The 18,064-nt window shown below is 54.9% G+C and overlaps 2 protein-coding genes across 6 annotated transcripts in view; one reads left to right on the forward strand and one right to left on the reverse strand.

The window, feature by feature from the left end:
* Positions 1-1,958, reverse strand: part of ZFP92 (ZFP92 zinc finger protein) — a 14,976-nt gene extending 13,018 nt beyond the window's left edge. The window contains exons 1-2 of one of the 4 annotated variants that reach the window (XM_007993044.3): positions 1,729-1,958; positions 1,418-1,465 (exon numbers count right to left, since the gene is read on the reverse strand). The gene's annotated coding sequence lies outside the window, so the exon portion shown is untranslated. Of the gene's footprint in view, positions 1-1,417; positions 1,466-1,695 lie in introns of all 4 variants that reach the window. The other 3 variants (XM_007993041.3, XM_037989297.2, XM_007993045.3) reach the window with 3 other exon arrangements.
* The window catches only part of LOC119620985 (paraneoplastic antigen Ma6E), a 19,230-nt gene extending 1,219 nt beyond the window's left edge, over positions 1-18,011 (forward strand). The window contains exons 2-3 of one of the 2 annotated variants that reach the window (XM_073013347.1): positions 8,435-8,554; positions 14,517-18,011. In XM_073013347.1, the coding sequence (XP_072869448.1) occupies positions 14,588-16,735 (2,148 nt within the window). In that variant the 5' untranslated portion in view covers positions 8,435-8,554; positions 14,517-14,587 and the 3' untranslated portion in view covers positions 16,736-18,011. The remainder of the gene's footprint in view (positions 1-8,434; positions 8,555-14,516) is intronic. The other variant, XM_073013346.1, reaches the window with a different exon arrangement.
* Positions 18,012-18,064: the final 53 nt, after the last annotated feature.

The following is an 18,064-nucleotide window of genomic DNA, read 5'->3' on the forward strand; positions in this document are numbered from 1 at the left end:
ATGGGTGGAACTGAGTATGCAGGGTGCTCCACACGGGGAGGGCCGGGAAGGGGATGAGTGCAGGGCCACTGCTGGCAAGGAAGCCTGGTCAACCAAGGGGAGAGCTGGCTCCAGCAGGATGCCTTAAGACGACCACTAGATGGGGAGATATTCCCAGAAAAAGAAAAAGGAACCCACACAGACAAACAACATTCAGAAAAGCATCCAGCAGTCCCCCTCAGTAGGAGCAGGAATTGGGGCTTTTTCGTCCACAACAAGGGACAGGCATGGCCACTTTGGTTGGGTTTCTTCCATCCTGGGAGATCTTGCTTTTCTCAGCCCCACCAGCTTTCCTTGGCCTGAGGCCCTAGTTACCTGCTGCCCACCTGGCAGAACGGCTGGAGAAGGAAACTGGAGAAACCCAGAGAGAGCCAAGGCCTGGCCTGGGTGCTGCATGGGTCGACCAGGGCCCTCCATGCAGCCTAGCCTGAAAAAGTCCTCTGAGGAGCTTCCTTGCAGCTGGGCAGGCCTTGCCCTCTGGGGGCAGAGGCTAACCTAGCCAAAAGGGGGCCACCCAGGCTGCTAAGGGATCCTTCTAAGAGGCGGGTCGGGTCCTGTCCTGCTCTGCTCACAGTTATCCCTGGGATGCCTGTGTCACTCAGAGTAAACTCACACAGCCCTTCCTGACCTTGCCCAACCCTCCTCCCACCTCTGCACCTCCCTCCGCTCCTGCCACACTCTTGCTCTCTTGAGCCAGGCCACTCCTGCCTCAGGGCCTTTGCACAGGGGGATTCCCTGTGTCTAGAATGCTCTTCCAAAACCATAACCACATGCCTCGCTCTTTTACCACCTTCAAGTTTTGGTAGAAATGTTGCCTTTGAAATGAGACTTATTCTAACCACACCACCTAAACTGGCAACCAGACCTCCCTTCCCCAGCTCTTACTGCCTTTTAACAGACTCTGTAATTACTAATGGAAAACATTTTCTGCTTATTGTCTGCGCTTAGCCACTAGAACGAGAACCACAGGGCAGGGCTTACTACCGCCGTGTCCCTGGCAGATCTCAAATGCTTGCTCAGGAGGTATCTGTGGGATTGAATCAGTAGCAACTAGCCCTGCAGGGAAGCGCTGGGCGCTGCTTTCTGCCCAGCTCGACTGGCTCCTTCTCTCACCCTTGCCCACCACCTTCCATAGGCCCTTCGCTTCCTCCTCGGCTTGGCTAAGCTTATGCTTTTCCGTGGTATGCCAGTCACCTGGTCAACACCCTGCGCCACCGCGAGGCACCAGCCCCCACCTGATACCCCCTGGAGCACAATTTTGGGCATCCTGCCCCCATCTGGAGACCCTCAGGGCCGGTGCCTGGGCAGCAGTGCCACAATCTCACAATACCAGTCTGCCCAGCACTCTCACACCCAGAGGTGCAAAATCCAAACTCACCAGGTGGATCAGGACGGGATGCTCTTTAGCCAGCCTCGGGACCGGTGGCTGGAAACCAATCAGGAGAGAAATTGACAAACACTGGCCGCGGCTCCCAGCGCCCAGCCCTGGATGGCTCTTCTCCCCTGGCGCCCCTGGTACGGGGCGGCCCCGAGGGCTGGTCCGGCTGCTCAGTGCTAGCCCGCCTCCCAGGGCGTCCCTGCCTGTCGCCGCCGCCGCCGCTCCCTCGTCCCCCTCGCCACCTGCACCCTGCCGAGACGGGCCCCTTATCCGCTTACCCGCACCCCTGCGGCCCAGTTCGGCCCTCCTACCTGGGCTCGGCGGGCGGCCGAGGGAGCCGGCCTCCCTTCCCGCCCCCGGCAGCCCGAGGCCAAGGCCACCACCTCCTCCGAGAAGCCCTCGGAGGCCGCGTCCCCAGGAAACGGGGGCGGGGATGGGGGCTCCCAGGCGTGTCTCGACCTCGCCTCTGGGTACCGCTCGCGAGGAGCGTCCTGAAAGGGAGTCTCCGTCCGGTGCAGGGAGCGGGCGGGGCCGGGGCGGCGGCAGCGTGGGAACGGGGCGCGGGGGGGTGGGGGGCATGGAGCATGCGCGGCGCGGCGGGATGGCGGCCCGCCCCGCGCCAGCCCCGCAGGGGCGTCTGGCCTCGCTCCCCACGCGCCCCGAGGCACTTCCGCTTTCTGTCTGGGCTACTCCGAAGGCTGGGGTCGAAGTGGTCAGCGCACCGCGGTTCCTGAAGGGGACAGGGGAGGGACCCGCGTTGACAGAACACCTCCTAATGGGCTAGACCCCTGGGCATTATTACGTCCATTCATTCAGTTATTCATCTCGCTGGGATCCCCGGGACCTCTGCAGGGCAGCTAGCACCAAGTGGCCCGGCCACGGTCATTCAGTAAAGGAGCATCCCTGGTGACCCAGGATGGCAAGGATCAGAAAGTGGGGAAGAGGTGAAAGGTGACTCGGGGAGGATGGTGTGGAGACACGAGGAGGGGAAAAGGGAGGTGAGGGAAGTGCAAGAAGCCAAGACCTTTTGGGTGCATCTGGCTTTCCGTCAGGTTACCTCAGGGGATCGCACCTGGAGTTCGTCCTTTTCCAACGGGTCGTGCTCCACGTGGTACAGCCGGGATTGAAATCCAAGGCTGGTTGGGCTATTGGTCTGTTGACAATTGTGAGATCCTTAACAAATAGTGAAGTGTATGAAAAAGACCGTAAAAGAAAAGCAATAGGGAAAAATCAGCCACATCACATATCCCAGCCCCGGCCACTGGGAACTAAGCACGAGGTGGGAGCCCCCTTGGCCTCTGAACCAGAGCTCAGAGGTTTCTTTTCTTCAGAGACCCTGGGCCCTGGCCAGGAGCACTTAGCCCGCAGCAAGGAGCGCTCTGCAGGCCTGTGCTCCCAGGACAAAAGCTGTCCATCCGGGGCTTAGAGGAAGGGCGAGGACGCTGCTCAGGAAATCCCCGGTTGCAGGGAGCAGGGCCCCCAGGGGGCCCAGTGCAGGGACAGCTTCGGAGCCCTTTTCCCACAGCAGGGCAGGGAAGCTCCCGGTGGGCCTCGGCTGTGTGTCCTGGTGCCCAAGCTTGTCCCTTCACCGGGGCTCTGGCTATGCAGGTTGGGGCCTGGGCTGTTGAGATGTTGTGGGGTGACTGGTTGGTGCCCCCTGAAAGATATGTCCATATCTTAACACCCGGGCCCTGTGAATAGGGCCTTATGTGCAAAAAAAAAAAAAAAAAGGGTGTCTGCAGATGTCATTAAATTGAGGATGTGGAGATGAGAGCAACCTAGAGGATCCAGGGGGACCCAAATCCAAGGACAGTTTCCTTAGAAGAGACAGGAGACAGAGAGACAGAGAAGGTCATGTGGAGGCAAAGGTGGGGAGTGCCCAGGGCCCCCAGAAGCTGGAAGAGGTGGGAGGATCCTCCCCCAGAGCCACCGGAGGAAGCACCCAATTCTGGACTCCAGAACTGGGAGAGTCAATTCCTGTTGGCTGAAGCCACGCGGTTTGTGGTCATTTGCCTCGGCAGCCCAGGCCACTCTGACACGAGGGAATGGGCTGAGTCCAGAGTCTTCCTGGGCTGTGGAGGCGGGCGGCAGGGGGATCTTTGCACCCACATTGTCCAGTAACCTGGTGGGGACTGGGGCAACCTTGGGAAGGCAGCTCCTGTTGTCCTTGGCTCATTTCCAGAGAGCGTGAGTGGCCAACCTCCATGGAGGCTGGGGAGTGTGTGCCTTGGGGAGGGGAAGGGGGCCCTTGGGAGTGCACCCCACTTCCATTGCAAGAGAAAGGGGCATGTGCACTGGGCTGCGGGTCCCACACAAGCCTAGAAATGGGGGAGCAGGGGCCGCCGTGTGCACCATTGCCTGCACTGCGTGTGCGGACACATTGGTGGTGGAGGCGGCACTGCGGTCAGCTGAAGAGCACGACGCCTAGAGCAAGTGAAAGGGGCCTTGACAAGCCCATGATCCTGTTGGGAGATCAATCTCCCTTCCAGCATGTTTTCAGTTTTTTACTGTAAAGAATTGCAAACACACGCCCAGCCTACAGAGGATGACAGGGCACACTGGCCCCGCTGGCGGTCCTCACATGGCCCTCTCTCCTCCTCTCCCCTCCCCTTATTGTGGCCCTGAGGCCTGGGGCCTCCTGAGAGAGGTATGTCCATCCCTGCTTTAGGTAGGGGCAGGACCTCCCGGGCAGCAAACCTGGATTCAGCACCTGGGGAGGAAGAGTTGGGGTCTGGAAGTGGGGAGATCTCCTCTCCTCCCTGGGTTCCCACCACCCCAGCCCTCTCCCAGTCTGGCTGGCCTGGCTGCTCCCCAGCTCTGGTCTCCTGTTCTCCCCTCGTCCCACGCTGGCCCAGGACAGGCAGTTGAGGTAGCCGGGGCACAGGAGAGTGGGCACTTTCCCACAGCTGTGGTGCTGCCCACTGTGCTGTGGGCCCCCGCCAGGCCACAGGCAGCCCCCTCCTGGGGGCAAGTTGGCAGCAGGTCTCCCAAGCCACAGAAGGTGCCCAGGGGCCCAGCAGGGAGGCCCAGGGTGAAGCCAAGCTGTCTGTGGGAAGTGAGCGAGCAAGTAGGGGAAAGCCAGACCAAAGGGGACTGTAAGCCACCTTCACAGCAGGGCAGGGGTCAGGGCGGCACCTCTCCCAGGGGTCAGCTGGGCTGTGGCTGACTGCTCTGCTGGCGTGCCCTTGGAGGGAGGTGGTCTTAGGCTGCATGCAGAGCCTTGGGAATATGCTGCCGGCCTCAGATATCCATTGAGGGTGATAGCGACTGTGAGCTCCTGTAGGGACAGGATGTGTGTCTGGACTGGATGAACTGTTTTTGTGCAACTCCTGCCCCTGCCCCCTACCAGAAAAGTGCTGTAGATGGGGTGTAGCTAGTGAGTGGAGGAGGGGATGTCCAGGCTGCAGTCTCAGGAGACAGTGGCTCTGGGGAAAGCAGGGGATGGAATGCACGCGGCAATGCCTCAGGTCACGCAGGCTGCTCCTTGACCCTGCAGAAGGGTTGGAGTACTGCATGGCTCATGGCGTGGAGAATGCCTTGTGTCATGTGGGGCAGTTTGTCCAACCTTGGGACCCTTGAGGCTTCATGGGACCCTCAGGGTGAGGCGGGTGGGGGCAATAGTGTCAGGCCTGGGTGCCAGGAGGGAGCAATGCCCAGGCCTCAGAGCAGGCCATCTTGACCTTCAGAAGCCTGAGGGCCTGCAGCTTAGCTGGGCACATGCCCCAGGAGGTGGCCGTCCACTGCTGGTGTGGCAGCTTCTCCCATGGCTGCAGCTGTGGCTCCAGTCCCTGAATGTCCCAGAGGGGAGCCACCACTGGCCCTCTGCTGACCCTCTTTAGTGTGGCCACTACCATTCTCACTGTCTCTCCCAGGACGGCCTCCCTCTCCCTTCACTGACTCTCCCAGTCTGATCATAACTGTTTCTCAACTATCCCTCCCAGTGTGGCTACAGCTATCCTTATCGTGCCCCCTCTAGTGGCTTCACTGTCCTGAGCTGTCACCCAGGCCCCAGCCTCTTTTCAACCTCAAGTCTTGGCTCTGGCTTCAGGCTGCTGCCTGTGTGCTAGAGAATGTTTGTCAGTGTCCGCTGGGATCACATATTTCCTTGTTCCTGCTCAAGGAAAGAGAGGCCCCTCCTCTGTGGATAAAATCTAAAACCTTCCCTTTGGTCTGACTGGGCCATTTGGGCCATGGACTGCTCGGATCACTAACAGTTGCCCCAGGAACACATATGCAGCTGCATTTGAACCAATCAGGGCCACCTGTTGATTTGGGGATGGGAGTCACCATGCCCTGAGCCATGTGGCTAGTGATGAGGGAGGGACGGAGGCTGGAACAAAAAGGGGTTTCTAGCCGGCATGGTGGTTCATGCCTGTAATCTCATCACTTTGGGAGGCTGAGGCAGGAGGACTGCTTGAGACCAGGAATTTGAGACCAGCCTGGGCAACATGGTGAGACCCCATCTCTACAAAACATAAGACAATTTTAGCTGGGCACAGTGGCATGCACCTGTAGTTCAAGCTACTTGGGAAGCTGAAGTGGGAGAATTGCGGGAACCCAGGAGTTTGAGGCTGCAGTGAGCTATTATGGCCCCACTGCACTCCAGCCTGGGCAGCAGAGTGAGACCCTGACTCTACAACAAGCGGGAGTCCACTGAGGAAAAAAGAGGGGGAATGGCTGCTGGGAGGGCAGCCAGCAGTGTCTAGTCTCCAGACATTCCTTCAGGTGATAGGGACAAAAGCCAGGAGGGTCACCAAAGGTAAGGAGCTGAAGAGTCACCCAGCCTTGCCAAGACATCCTGGCATAAGAGAAGGCTTAGCCATCTACTGGCCTGGAGGCTGAGCTGGAGTGTGACTGTGCCTGGCCTCTTGGCTGGCCTCCCCAGCCTCAGTGCCTGGCATGCCCCCACCTGGATGCACCTGCTTTTTTGGTATTTGCACTTGGATGTGCCAATGCACACATCCAAAACTGAGCTTGTGATCTCGTGCCAGGGCTAGTGCTCTTACCAAGTCCCCAGCTGCAGTGAGTGGAACACGCCCATGTCAAAGGCTAGAAGGTGGGGATACATCCCTTGCCCACCCTCCACTTCCTGTCATTCATGGTGTCTGGTTAGTTCTCTCCATGGTTTAGATCTGTTAAATGAACCCTCTATATCTGCTCCATGACACTGCCCTTGCTGTCATCTGGGCTAGTCATCTCTCACAGGACAACTCCAGCCACCCTTTGCTAGTCTTACTGTATCCACTCGGCTCCCCACATAATTTCTCCACAAAGAAACCAGAGATAACTCTGTAAAATGCAATGAGCTTGTGTCACTCACACAAATACATGTCTGTGCATGCATGTGCAGCACTGGCTTCACATCTGTCAGTGAGTTCTCAGCTTTTTCAGGATGAAGATGAAACCCCTCCGAGGTCCATGAGGCCTGCACCGTCTGGCCTCCGCAGCATCGGTGCGTGGCATCCTCATCCCTGCAGTCACACCAGCCTTTCAGCCCAGTACTCTCTATGCCCCTTCCAGCTCCAGGACCTTTGCACATGCAATTCTCTCACCTGATGGGGAGCTTCCCTCCCAAAAGAGGAGTGAAAAATGTCTGGGCTTTCCCAGCTTCCCTTGTAGCTATGGCATGGGCACCTAACCCAGGCTCTACCAATCAGATGCACCCGCTACCCACTGAGTGTGAGGCCCAAGGTACGCCTGTGGTATACCCTCTAGCTGGTTTCCCCTGGGCTTCCATCAGCCAGTCTGTTCCTGTTGTGTGCAACTAAGAACCCCGAGGGACTAGCTCTCTGTTGATGCTGTCGGATCTCCCGCTGCTTTAAATGCTCCCCTCCCCAGGCTCAGGATGCCACTGGCCCTTGGTTTGCTTCTCAGAACTTGAGCAGCTCTCTGCAGAGTCCTTTTTTGACTCTTGTTACTTCATCTTTCCTCTAAGATTGGTGTCTGTTCATGGTTGTGAATATTTAGAGGCTTCATATTACTTGTGGGATTGATGATCCACCCGACAATGCCTCCCTGGGTGACTTTGGTGCCATTTACTAAGACAGTGCTGCTCAGAAGAGTAGGCTTGGAGGAAATCTCACCGTGACGCTGTAGACTGCTGGGCATTAAGGGGATATTAGAGTCTTAGTTATCTATTGTTACATAACAAATTACTCCTGATGGCTTAGCTGAGGGGTTCTGGCTTAGGGTCACTCACGAGGCAACAGTGAAACTGTCATCCAGGACAGCAGCCTCTGAGACTTAACTGGGGCTGAGGGATCCACTTCCAGGCTTACTCACGTGGCTACGTGGCTATTGGCAAGTAGCTCAGTTCCTCAGCACGTGGGCCTCTCCGCAGGGCTGCTCATAGCAGGGCTTCCTGCAAAACAGTGATCTATTTTGGGGGATGAGGGAGAGAGAGCGAGTGAGAGAGGCAGGGGGATCTATGTGTGTGTGGGGAGACAGAGTGAGCGGTGGGGAAAAGGAGAGGGAGGGAGGAAAGCGGGGGAGGAAAGGAGAAAGGGGAAACAAGTGCAAGAAGGTGAAGAGAGAGCACCCAAGACACACGCTGCCTTCTCTGAAAAGCCATGCTTGCCAGTTACAGCCCACGGATTCTGCTGAACTCTATTTGTTACTAAGTCTAGACTCCACTCAAGGGGAGAGGGATCCAGCTACACCTCTTGAAAGGGGAGTATCACAGAGTTTGTGGACGTATTCTTCAAATCCTCTTTTTAGTCACCTATGATAACTGCATCAGGTCCCATGAATGAGAGGATTGGTTGGACAGGCAACAACACTTGAAGGAAAGTGGGGGGTAGAGTCTCAGTTATCTGTCACTACATAACAAATTACTCCTGGTGGCTTAGCTGGGAGGTTCTGGCTTAGGGTCACTCACAAGGCGACAGTGAAACTGTCATCCAGGACATCTTGTTAAAACTTGCCGTAGTGTTGGCCCCAGGGATCTTGTTAAAACTTAAGTCAGTTTCTGCCTTCAGCAAAGGTGGAGTCACTCCTATCAGATCAACCCTCCCACAGATGACACCTATGAAACCAGGATGAAATACTAACAACAAAACCTTCTGATGGCATGAGGGACTAAGCAGTAGAGGCAGAAACCACAGGGGGTTAACACCTGGAAGAAGGGACCGGCACTAGGTGAGTTTCTTGCATGTGAGCATGGGCCACAGAGGATGCCGTGCTGGGTGACCAAAACTCAGAGACCCAGAGAGCAGGCTTTGGGGTGGCCACGGGAGAGGGAAAGCAGGAGGGGTATCACCTGGGAGCAGAGAAGCACCATGTGGAGGAGCCCTGTGTTTGGCCTGTACACTCTGCCCAAATCTCTGGCTGACCCCAGAGCTATTAATACACGAGGCAGAGTCTGAGAAAAGAACTGAGCAGAGGTTTCGGCTGATGCCCAATACCGTGGAAACGGAGTGTGGAGATTGCAGTTGTTACCCAATACAGGGGAGACTTAGTGTGAGTTTAGCTAGGTGAGTTGTCTACTAAGACAACAAATCATCGTCACCACCACCACCATCACCACCACAACAACAGCAGCAACAATAACAAACAATGATCCATCTTTGGAGAAATATAATAGAAGCCAAGAAGCCAAAGCTACTAGAACTCATTATGGACAGTGTCCAGGATATAATGCTAGATTACGAAAAGAAACAAGAATTGTCCTGATACTCAAGGAAAAAAGCATTCAAGAGAATCCAACCCCTGAGGTGACCCCAGTAATTCACAATATTAAAAAAAAATATTCTTAAGGAGATAAAGCACACTTCTGCCTGTAATCCCAGCACTTTGGAAGGCTGAGGTGGGTGGATTGCTTGAGCCTAGGAGTTTGAGGCCAGCTTGGGCAACATGGTGAAACTCTGTCTCTACAAAACATACAAAAAATGTAGCTGGGCATTGTGACATGCACCTGTAGTCCCAGCTACCTGGGAGGCTGAGGTAGGAGGATTGTTTGAGCCTAGGAGGTGGAGGTTGCAGTGAGCCATAATCACACAATTGCACGCCAGCCTGGGCAACAGAGTGATGCTGTGTAAAAAAATAAAATAAAATAAAGCGTGCTCCTAACACTTTATTTATTTATTTATTTATTTATTTATTTATTTATTTATTTATTTTGAGGCAGAGTTTTGCTCTGTTACCCAGGCTGGAGTGCAGTGGTATGATCATGGCTCACTGCAACCTCCACCTCTCAGGCTCAAGCAATCCTCCCATCTCAGCGTCCCAGGTAGCTGGGATTACAGGCACGTGCCACCACACCCAGCTAATTTTTGTATTTTTTGTAGAGATGGAGTTTCTCCATGCTGCCCAGGCTGGTCTCAAACTCCTGACCTCAAGGGATCTGCCCCCTTCAGCCTCCCAAAACGCTGGGATTACAGGTGTGAGCCACCATGCCCAGCCACCTAACAATTTTTTTAAAATCCATCTCACTGCTCACTGATTATGATTTTTTTAAATAGGACATTTCAGAAGATAAATAGAAACTATAGATGTTCCTTGACTTACTGTGGTTAAGTCCTGACAAACCAGCAGTAAGTCAAAAATATGGTAATTTGAAAATGCATTTAATAGCCCAATAAACCCAGGTGCTCCTTGACTTAGGATGGGGTGATGTCCCAGTAAAGCCAGTGTAAAGTTGAAAAATCATAAGTCAAACCATCATAAATCAAGGACTGTGTAAGCTGTAAGTGTAAGTAAAGAACTAAGTGTGAGTTCTAAACTGAAAAACAACATCGGAAGTAAAATCTCCATTGGATGATCTTAATAACATTGTAGATGACAGGTGAGTTGCAAACTTACAGATACATAGAAATAATCCTTTCTGAAAAACCAAGAGGAAAAAAAAAGTTTTCAAAAAATGAAAAGGGCACCTCAGTGAGCTGTGGGACAATATATAGAGGTCTAATGAATGTGTATATGGCCTCCTAGGAGAGAAGGGAGAGAATGGGGAAGAAAAACTACTTGAAGAAATAATGACTGAAATTTCCAAAATTTGGAGATAGACATAATTTACAGATTCAAGGAGCTCAGTGAATCCCAAGGAGGATAAATACAAAGAAAAAACACATGTAGGCACATTGCAGTCAAAGTACTGAAAACAAAGAGTAATGAGTGAATTGTGAAAAGAGTAAAATGCAACTCGAAAAAGAAGAGAACATTCGCAAGTTCTACCGAATTCTCATTAGAAGTAATGGAAACCAGGAGAAAATGGAACAAGATCTTTAAAGTGGTGAGAGAAAAAACAAACAAACAAACAATCCTTTCAACTCAGAACTCTGTATCTATATCCAGGGAAAATACTCCTCAAGAATGAAGGTGAAATAAGGATGCTTTGAGACACATGAAAGCTAAGAGAATTCATCAACAGACTTGCATTAAAATAAATGCTACAGAAAGTCTTTTGATCTTAAGGAAAAGAGGGAAATCTCGATCTTTGGTTAGAAATGAATGACAAATTATGTGGCTAAATATTAAGGAATATTTATTTTATCTTTATAAGTTCTTTATGATACACATGATGGTTTAAGGTAAAATTATAAATAATGTATTGTAGGGTTTATAACGTGTAGATATCACATATATGACAACTATAGCATAAAGGATGGGGTGCAGGGGGGAGTAATCTATATAACGAAAATGGTCTTAAATTTAGGTGATGTGGTACAATGTAAACTGTAAGTAGAGAGTGAAAAGTAAAGGATATATACAGGAATCCCTAGAGCAACCACTAGAAAACAATGCAAAATGTTATTGCTGAAAAGGTAAAATAAAAGGTAATAATGATACAAGGATCGATTAATCAGGAACACATCGAATTCATACATATGTTTGCACCCAATAACAGAGCTTCAGAGCTTCAAAATATATAAAACAAAAGTTGACAGAATAGAGAATGGCATCTTCGCAACTATAATTGGAGATTTTAATACTCCTGCCCCAATAAAAACATAGGGCCTGTCATCCCAGCACTTTGGGAGGCCGAGGTGGGCGGATCACCAGGTCAAGAGATCGAGACCATCCTGGTCAACATGGTGAAACCCCGTCTCTACTGAAAATATCAAAATTAGCTGGGCGTGGTGGCACGCACCTGTAGTCCCAGCTACTCGGGAGGCTGAGTCAGGAGAATCACTTGAACCTGGGAGGCAGAGGTTGCAGTGAGCCGAAATTGCACCACTGCAGCCTGGCAACAAAGCGAGACTCAGTCTCAAAAAAAAAAAATAAATAAATAAAAAATCCAGCCTGGCGACAGAGCAAGACTCAGTCTAACAAACAAAAACAAAAACAAAAACAAAACAAAACAAAAACCCCAAAAACAAAAAACCAAAAGAAAACATAGTATCTCTTTATGACATTACCAACCACATTGGAAAGCAAACAGTGGAGAAAACTGGACCGATTTACCGCAATGAACTTTCGCTTTGCAAATGTACTCCCCCAATCCTCGTGGGCAGGCCTTCCCATTGGCGGAGGGTCAATGGTGTGGCTGCCGCTTCTGGGCTTCGAGCCTTTCCACCTTTTGATTCACGTGTAGTCGCCATGGTAACAACAGTGCATTCCCACGTGCTCCTCTCTGGTGCTCTCCCTGTCCAATCATTTGCATTGCATAGCGACACTGGCCTGGAACTTACTTTCGGAACTCCCTGTGGCTTCTGGGAGAACCAGGGGTTTCTGGGAGCCCGGGTGGCCGTTGGCGCCAAGTGCCTCAGAGAACCATAGACTTCCACACTGCGGAGCTGAGGTGATCTCTTCAGACCCTTCGGAGAGACCCAGACATCTGACTTCCCACTGAGAGACCCGGAATTGCCCAGAGTTTGAGAAAGTGAGTAGACCGCGGGGGTTTGCCAGGACCCAGGCCCGGGAGGTGTTGCCGGAGCCCAGGATGGCGGCCCAGGAGGTTCCTGGGGTGGGGGTGGGAGCGGGCCGTGTGGCAGGCCGTGAGGAGCCGGCTGTGGAGCTGGGGGGCGGTGGTCCCGCCTGGCCCGATTTAGGCGCAGCGTGGGTGTCACCATGGGCTTCTCGCCAAGGAAGGCCCCCTCAGGAGGGCGGTTGGAAGGAGGGCTGAGGGGAGGGGTTCCCCAGTGTGGGGTGGCCAGAGGAGGACCCTGGGCGGAGGTCCCTGGGCGGAGATGGTCACGGAGCACTCGGGATAGAGGAGGCAAGAGGGAGGGCGACTCACCCAGTGCTGGGGTTAGGGGGCATCGAGGGCTTCCGACTGTGGGGCTGGGGTCGGTAGGGGGCTCCCTGGGGTGGGAGGGCGAGGGGGCCGCAGGGCGCCACGTGGGAGAGCAGGCTGGCGGGCTCCCAGCGTGGGGCGGCGGCGATGGAGGGTGGCCCAGCCTGAGTCTGAGGCGCGAGATGGGAGGGCCCATGGCTGGTGCCGTGGTCAGGTCCCAGGGGTGGGTGGGTGAGGGCAGAGGTGATTCCTAAGCCTGGTGGAGGGCCGACCAGAGCGGAGGGCGCCCTGCCTCTGTGGGCTATGTGGGCTCCCGACTTGGGGGTGTGGGGTGGGATTGTCGGGTCCCCCACTGTGGGGAAGCCTCTGAGGGAGGCTCATGTCTAAGCACGTGGGACGCCCTGCTGCCCGGGGCTAGACCGGATTGCTGCCAGCTGGGCGTAGGGGGCGCCCGGTGTGGAAGGGCACGTTGGAGGCAAGAAGGGACTGTCCCCGGTGCGCGGTGGTGGATGGGCTGGAAGGAGGGCCAATGCCTGAGAGTGCACGGGGTGCGGAGCAGGGGGCTGCCTGGCGGCCAGTGGCACAGGCGACGGTGAGCGCCCCCTGGAGGCTGTCGGATGTGGCAGTGCCGTGAGGAGCTTGGCCCCCTACAGGTGGAATTGGAAAGGCTTCAGGTCGCCTCTTCCGTGGGGAATGGCGACAGGAGTTGCAGTGGTTGGAGGGGGCAGACCTTGGCCTCTGTAGAAAATACGGATTCATTACAAGGGCAAATTGTATATTCACTTAGATAGACCATATGTCGAGCCATTTAAAAATCTTCAGAAACTGAAAAGGATCGCACGTTTTCATAAGTTCTCTGATCACAGTGGAATTTTATTTGAAATTAATAACAATAGCATATATCTAAATATTTTGAAATCCATGGGTCAAAGATGAAATCACCAAGGAACTTACAAGATATTTCGAACTGCACAAAACATTCAACTTACCCAAATTACTAGCCATTTGGAAGGAAGTGGTCAGAGGAAAATTTCTTGCTTTCAGTGCTTATAACAGAAAAATAGAACATAAAATCAATGGCCGAAAAGTCCATTTAAAGAAGCTCGAAAAAGAACAAAAGTAAACACAGAATGAGTCAAATAAAGAAATAACAGAGATAAAAAGGACAATCAGTAAATCCCGGCTTTTTAGAGTACCAAAATTAATGAACCCTAGCAAGACTAATTAAGATGAGAGACGACTGGGCACAGTGGTTTATGCCTGTAATCTCAGCACTTTGGGAGGCTGAGGCGGGAGGATTGCCTGAACCCAGAAGTTCAAGACCAGCCTAGGTGACATAGTGAGACCCCTTCTCTACAAAAAATACAAAATATTAGCCAGGTGTGTTAGTGTGTGCCCGTAGTCCCAGCTACTCAGGAGGCTGAGGTGGGAGGATCGTTTGAGCTCAGGAGGTCGAGGCTGCATTGAACCTAGATCGAGCTGCTGCACTCCAGCCTGGGTGACAGAGTGAGACTCTGCCTCAAAAAACAAACAAACAAACAAAAAACAACACACACAACACACACAAGAGAGAATGAACATTAATCAATGTCAGGAATGAAGGACAGGATATTACTACAGATCTTATAGACATTAAAAAGATAATGAGGGAATATTGTGAACAGGTTTTTATCAAAAGTTTTGAAAACTTAGATAAGCTTCCTACCAGGATAGATAAGCTTGGCACCAGGTAACATAGAAAATGTGACCAGCCCTGTATCTTGCAAATAAATTTAATTTGCCATCGAAATTTCACTAAAATCAAAGCGACAAAACAAGGAGGCAGACGAGCTCCAGCCCTGCTCCCCCACCCCCACACATGTAGGGGCAGATGAGTGGTGGGAGTGAATGTTTGGCACAAACAAGCTTCTCTCTTTGCACTCACAGGCTGCATCAGAGACTGCAACAGTCAGCACACATTCCTGTCTGATCAGGCTCCCTCCCTCAAGTCCTCTGCGATGGCTCTGGCGATGCTTCGGGACTGGTGCAGGTGGATGGGTGCAAACGCAGAGCGCTCCCTGCTCATCCTGGATATCCCTGACGACTGTGAGGAACATGAGTTCCAGGAGGCCGTGCAGGCTGCCCTGTCGCCCCTGGGCAGGTATCGAGTGCTCACCAAGCACTTCAGAAAGGAGCTCGGGGCCAAGGCAGCCTTGGTGGAGTTCACTGAGTATTTAAACCGAAGCTTCATTCCCCATCAAATACCAGGCAATGGGGGGCCCTGGAAAGTGATCTTCCTGCCCCAAGTACCTGATGTTGAGTTTCAGGATATGCCCAGTTTCCCTGCACAGCCCCAGGGGCAAGCAGTGGCAAAAGCTGCAGGTGAGGCAGGAGGCACAGGTGAGGCAGGAGGCACAGGTGAGGGAGGAGCAGCAGGTGAGGGAGGAGCAGCAGGTGAGGCAGGAGGTGCAGGTGAGGGAGAAGCAGCAGGTGAGGCAGGAGGCGCAGGTGAGGGAGGAGCAGCAGGTGAGGCAGGAGGCGCAGGTGAGGCAGGAGGCGCAGGTGAGGCAGGAGGCGCAGGTGAGGGAGGAGCAGCAGGTGAGGCAGGAGGCGCAGGTGAGGGAGGAGCAGCAGGTGAGGGAGGAGCAGCAGGTGAGGGAGGAGCAGCAGGTGAGGCAGGAGGCGCAGGTGAGGGAGGAGCAGCAGGTGAGGGAGGAGCAGCAGGTGAGGGAGGAGCAGCAGGTGAGGCAGGAGGCGCAGGTGAGGCAGGAGGCGCAGGTGAGGGAGGAGCAGCAGGTGAGGGAGGAGCAGCAGGTGAGGGAGGAGCAGCAGGTGAGGCAGGAGGTGCAGGTGAGGGAGGAGCAGCAGGTGAGGCAGGAGGCGCAGGTGAGGCAGGAGGCGCAGGTGAGGGAGGAGGCGCAGGTGAGGGAGGAGCAGCAGGTGAGGGAGGAGGTGCAGGTGAGGCAGGAGGTGCAGGTGAAGGAGGAGCTGGAGATGAGTTGAGAGTTGTAGAAGAGGCAAGAGAGTCAGATGAGGGAGCCGCAGGTGCTACAGGAACTGCAGGTGAGGCAGGAGCTGTGGGTGAGGCAGGAGCTGTGGGTGAGGCAGGAGGGACAAGAGCCTGGGTCCAGCCTTGGCGCTGCACCCTACAGGCTGTGCTGGAAAACAGGGCCTACCGGGAACTGAGACCCTTTTCAGGGAGGGAGCAGCCAGGCTGCGAGGAAGAGTCCTTTGAGAGCTGGGTGGAGCACGCCAAGGATATGCTGCAGCTGTGGTACCATGAGTCGGAAAGGGAGAGGAAGAGGTGGCTGCTGGAGAGCTTGGGCGGCCCGGCCCTGGACGTCGTGAGCGGCCTCCTGGAGGAAGATCCCAACTTGTCCGCACTGGACTGCCTGGCAGCGCTGAGGCAGGTATTTAGGAACCAGGACACTCGAATGACTTCGAGGCTGAAGTTCCTGACCTGCACGCAGGGGTCCCAGGAGGGGCTGTTTGCCTTCGTGGTGCGCCTGGAAGGCCTGCTGCAGAGGGCTGTGGAGAAGGGGGCCGTCCACCCAGCCTTGGCCAACTACCTGCGATTGCGGCAGGTGCTGTCTCGGGCCCGCCTCAGCGAGGCACTCCAGGATACCCTGAGGGGGATGCAGCTGGAGAGGAGGCCACCTGGCTTCCTGGGGCTGCTCCGGCTCATCCGGGAGATGGAGGCGTGGGCAGCTTCCCCATCGAGGAGCCAGCAGGGTGTGGCCTGGCCAGCAGTCCCAGTGGAGAGTGAAGACCCAGCTGCTGCCCAGGCCTCCCCGGCCCAGGGGGACGCCAGCGAGTCTGATCCTGGAGTGGAAGATGCTGCCAAGGCTGCTTCTGCCACCAAAGAGGCTGCAAGGGGAGCCCCTGCCGCTGTGGAAGATAAAAGTGCCCCTGTAGACCTCGAAGGCCTAGGTCAGGCAAGGCCCATCGAGGTCCCCTGGAGCTCCTCCCCAGCCCGGATGAGTAGTGCTGCCTGGGTGTTCCCAGGAGGTCCTAGCTGGGGTCCAGAGGGCCTCATCCAGGTGAGAGGCCAGGAAGCCAGAAATCCCCCACTGGAAGGGCTCCAGACCATCTTGGAGGACCCCGAAAACGAGAATGAGGATGGGGCTGGGGATGCGGGCCAGCCCAAGTCCTCCCAGGGCAAATAGGCTCCTAGGGCCCTGGGGCCTCCTCTCCTCTCAGGCAGTAGTGCCTTGGAGGCAGACGGAGGCCAGGCCAGGGCCAGTCTCTCACCCCACATCAGGAGTAAGGGTCCCCCACTTCCCGCAAGGGACTCTGGCCTCCACCCCCATTCCTTCCCCGTGACCCAGATGACCAGGTTTGATACAAAATGGGGTAGGGAGAGGCGCCCCTCCCTCCCTCCCTTGCACCCAGCACACCCAGCCCCAGCCCCAAACCCTGCTGCCACAGGGAACTGGCTTGGAGGGAGCCCTGAGTGGCCAGTTGTGGCCTGGGTGGGAGCACCTGAAGATGTCTGCCCCCAACCCAGGCCCTGAGTTGGGAGAGACAGGGGGAAAGAGGCCCTCTCAATGGTGCCAGCTGCCTGGGTCATTCAAGAGGGGTCCACCCACTTGCCATCCCTGGGGCAGGCTGCCCCCTGTTCCGGGAAGCTCACCGTCACCTGTGTAGGCCCTGTGTGACCCACGCGCCCAGCAGACGCCCACCCACTGCTAGCCATCACTCCTGCGAAATATCATGTACTGTGCGCCCATGCAGGCGGCCGCCTCTGGGCCTGGGGCACGTGCTGTGAGCTTCCTGCGAACCCGGCTCTGCTCGCTGCTGTCCCGCATCATGAGCACCACCTCTGCTTTCCCGCCATAGATCTAGGCCAGGGACTGCTTGTTCTTGTGGAGCTGTGTGTGTTCTCTGAGCAGCTTCTCCCCGGAGGCCCCCAGCGCAGTCCCAGGAGATGGCGGGAAGGAGGCGCCAGGGCACGGTGGACGCTCACCCCATGACCGTGATGGTGACCGTGACTGTGGGAAGAAGAACCAGACCTGGGGCAGAGTGGGGCTGCGTGAGGCTCCATAGGGACTATGCTTTGGCGTTCCAACCCTGTTGTTACTTGTGACTCAGTTTCCTCAGCCTGGTGAGGTGTTCCCTGGTGTTTTCCAGTGTTCTGTGACTGTTCTGAGAGGGCCATAGGGATGGGTTCAGGAGGGGGCTCCCTGAAGCCAGTGGACACTGCCAGAGTCCACTGTCCTGGCAAAAGGCAGACCCTGGGGCCCTCGGGAAGGAGGGAGGTGGCGGCAGGGGCAGCAGCGGGAGGGGAAGCAGATGAGGCGCCTTGCCAGGAACCCCAGGAGGAGGCGGCCCAGGACCTGTGGCCTGTGGTGGCCGTTTGCAGTTTATCTCTGTATTGTGGTTTCCTTCTCTTCGATAGTTTCACTATATGTTTCTCTTCAATAAATTTCATTCCATGTTCCAGCCGGTCTCGCGTCTGCTGTGGGAAACTAGGGGAGGGGGATTGGCTGGGGATG

This window comes from Chlorocebus sabaeus, chromosome X (genome assembly GCF_047675955.1).
Source record: "Chlorocebus sabaeus isolate Y175 chromosome X, mChlSab1.0.hap1, whole genome shotgun sequence".
Classification (NCBI taxonomy): domain Eukaryota; kingdom Metazoa; phylum Chordata; class Mammalia; order Primates; family Cercopithecidae; genus Chlorocebus; species Chlorocebus sabaeus.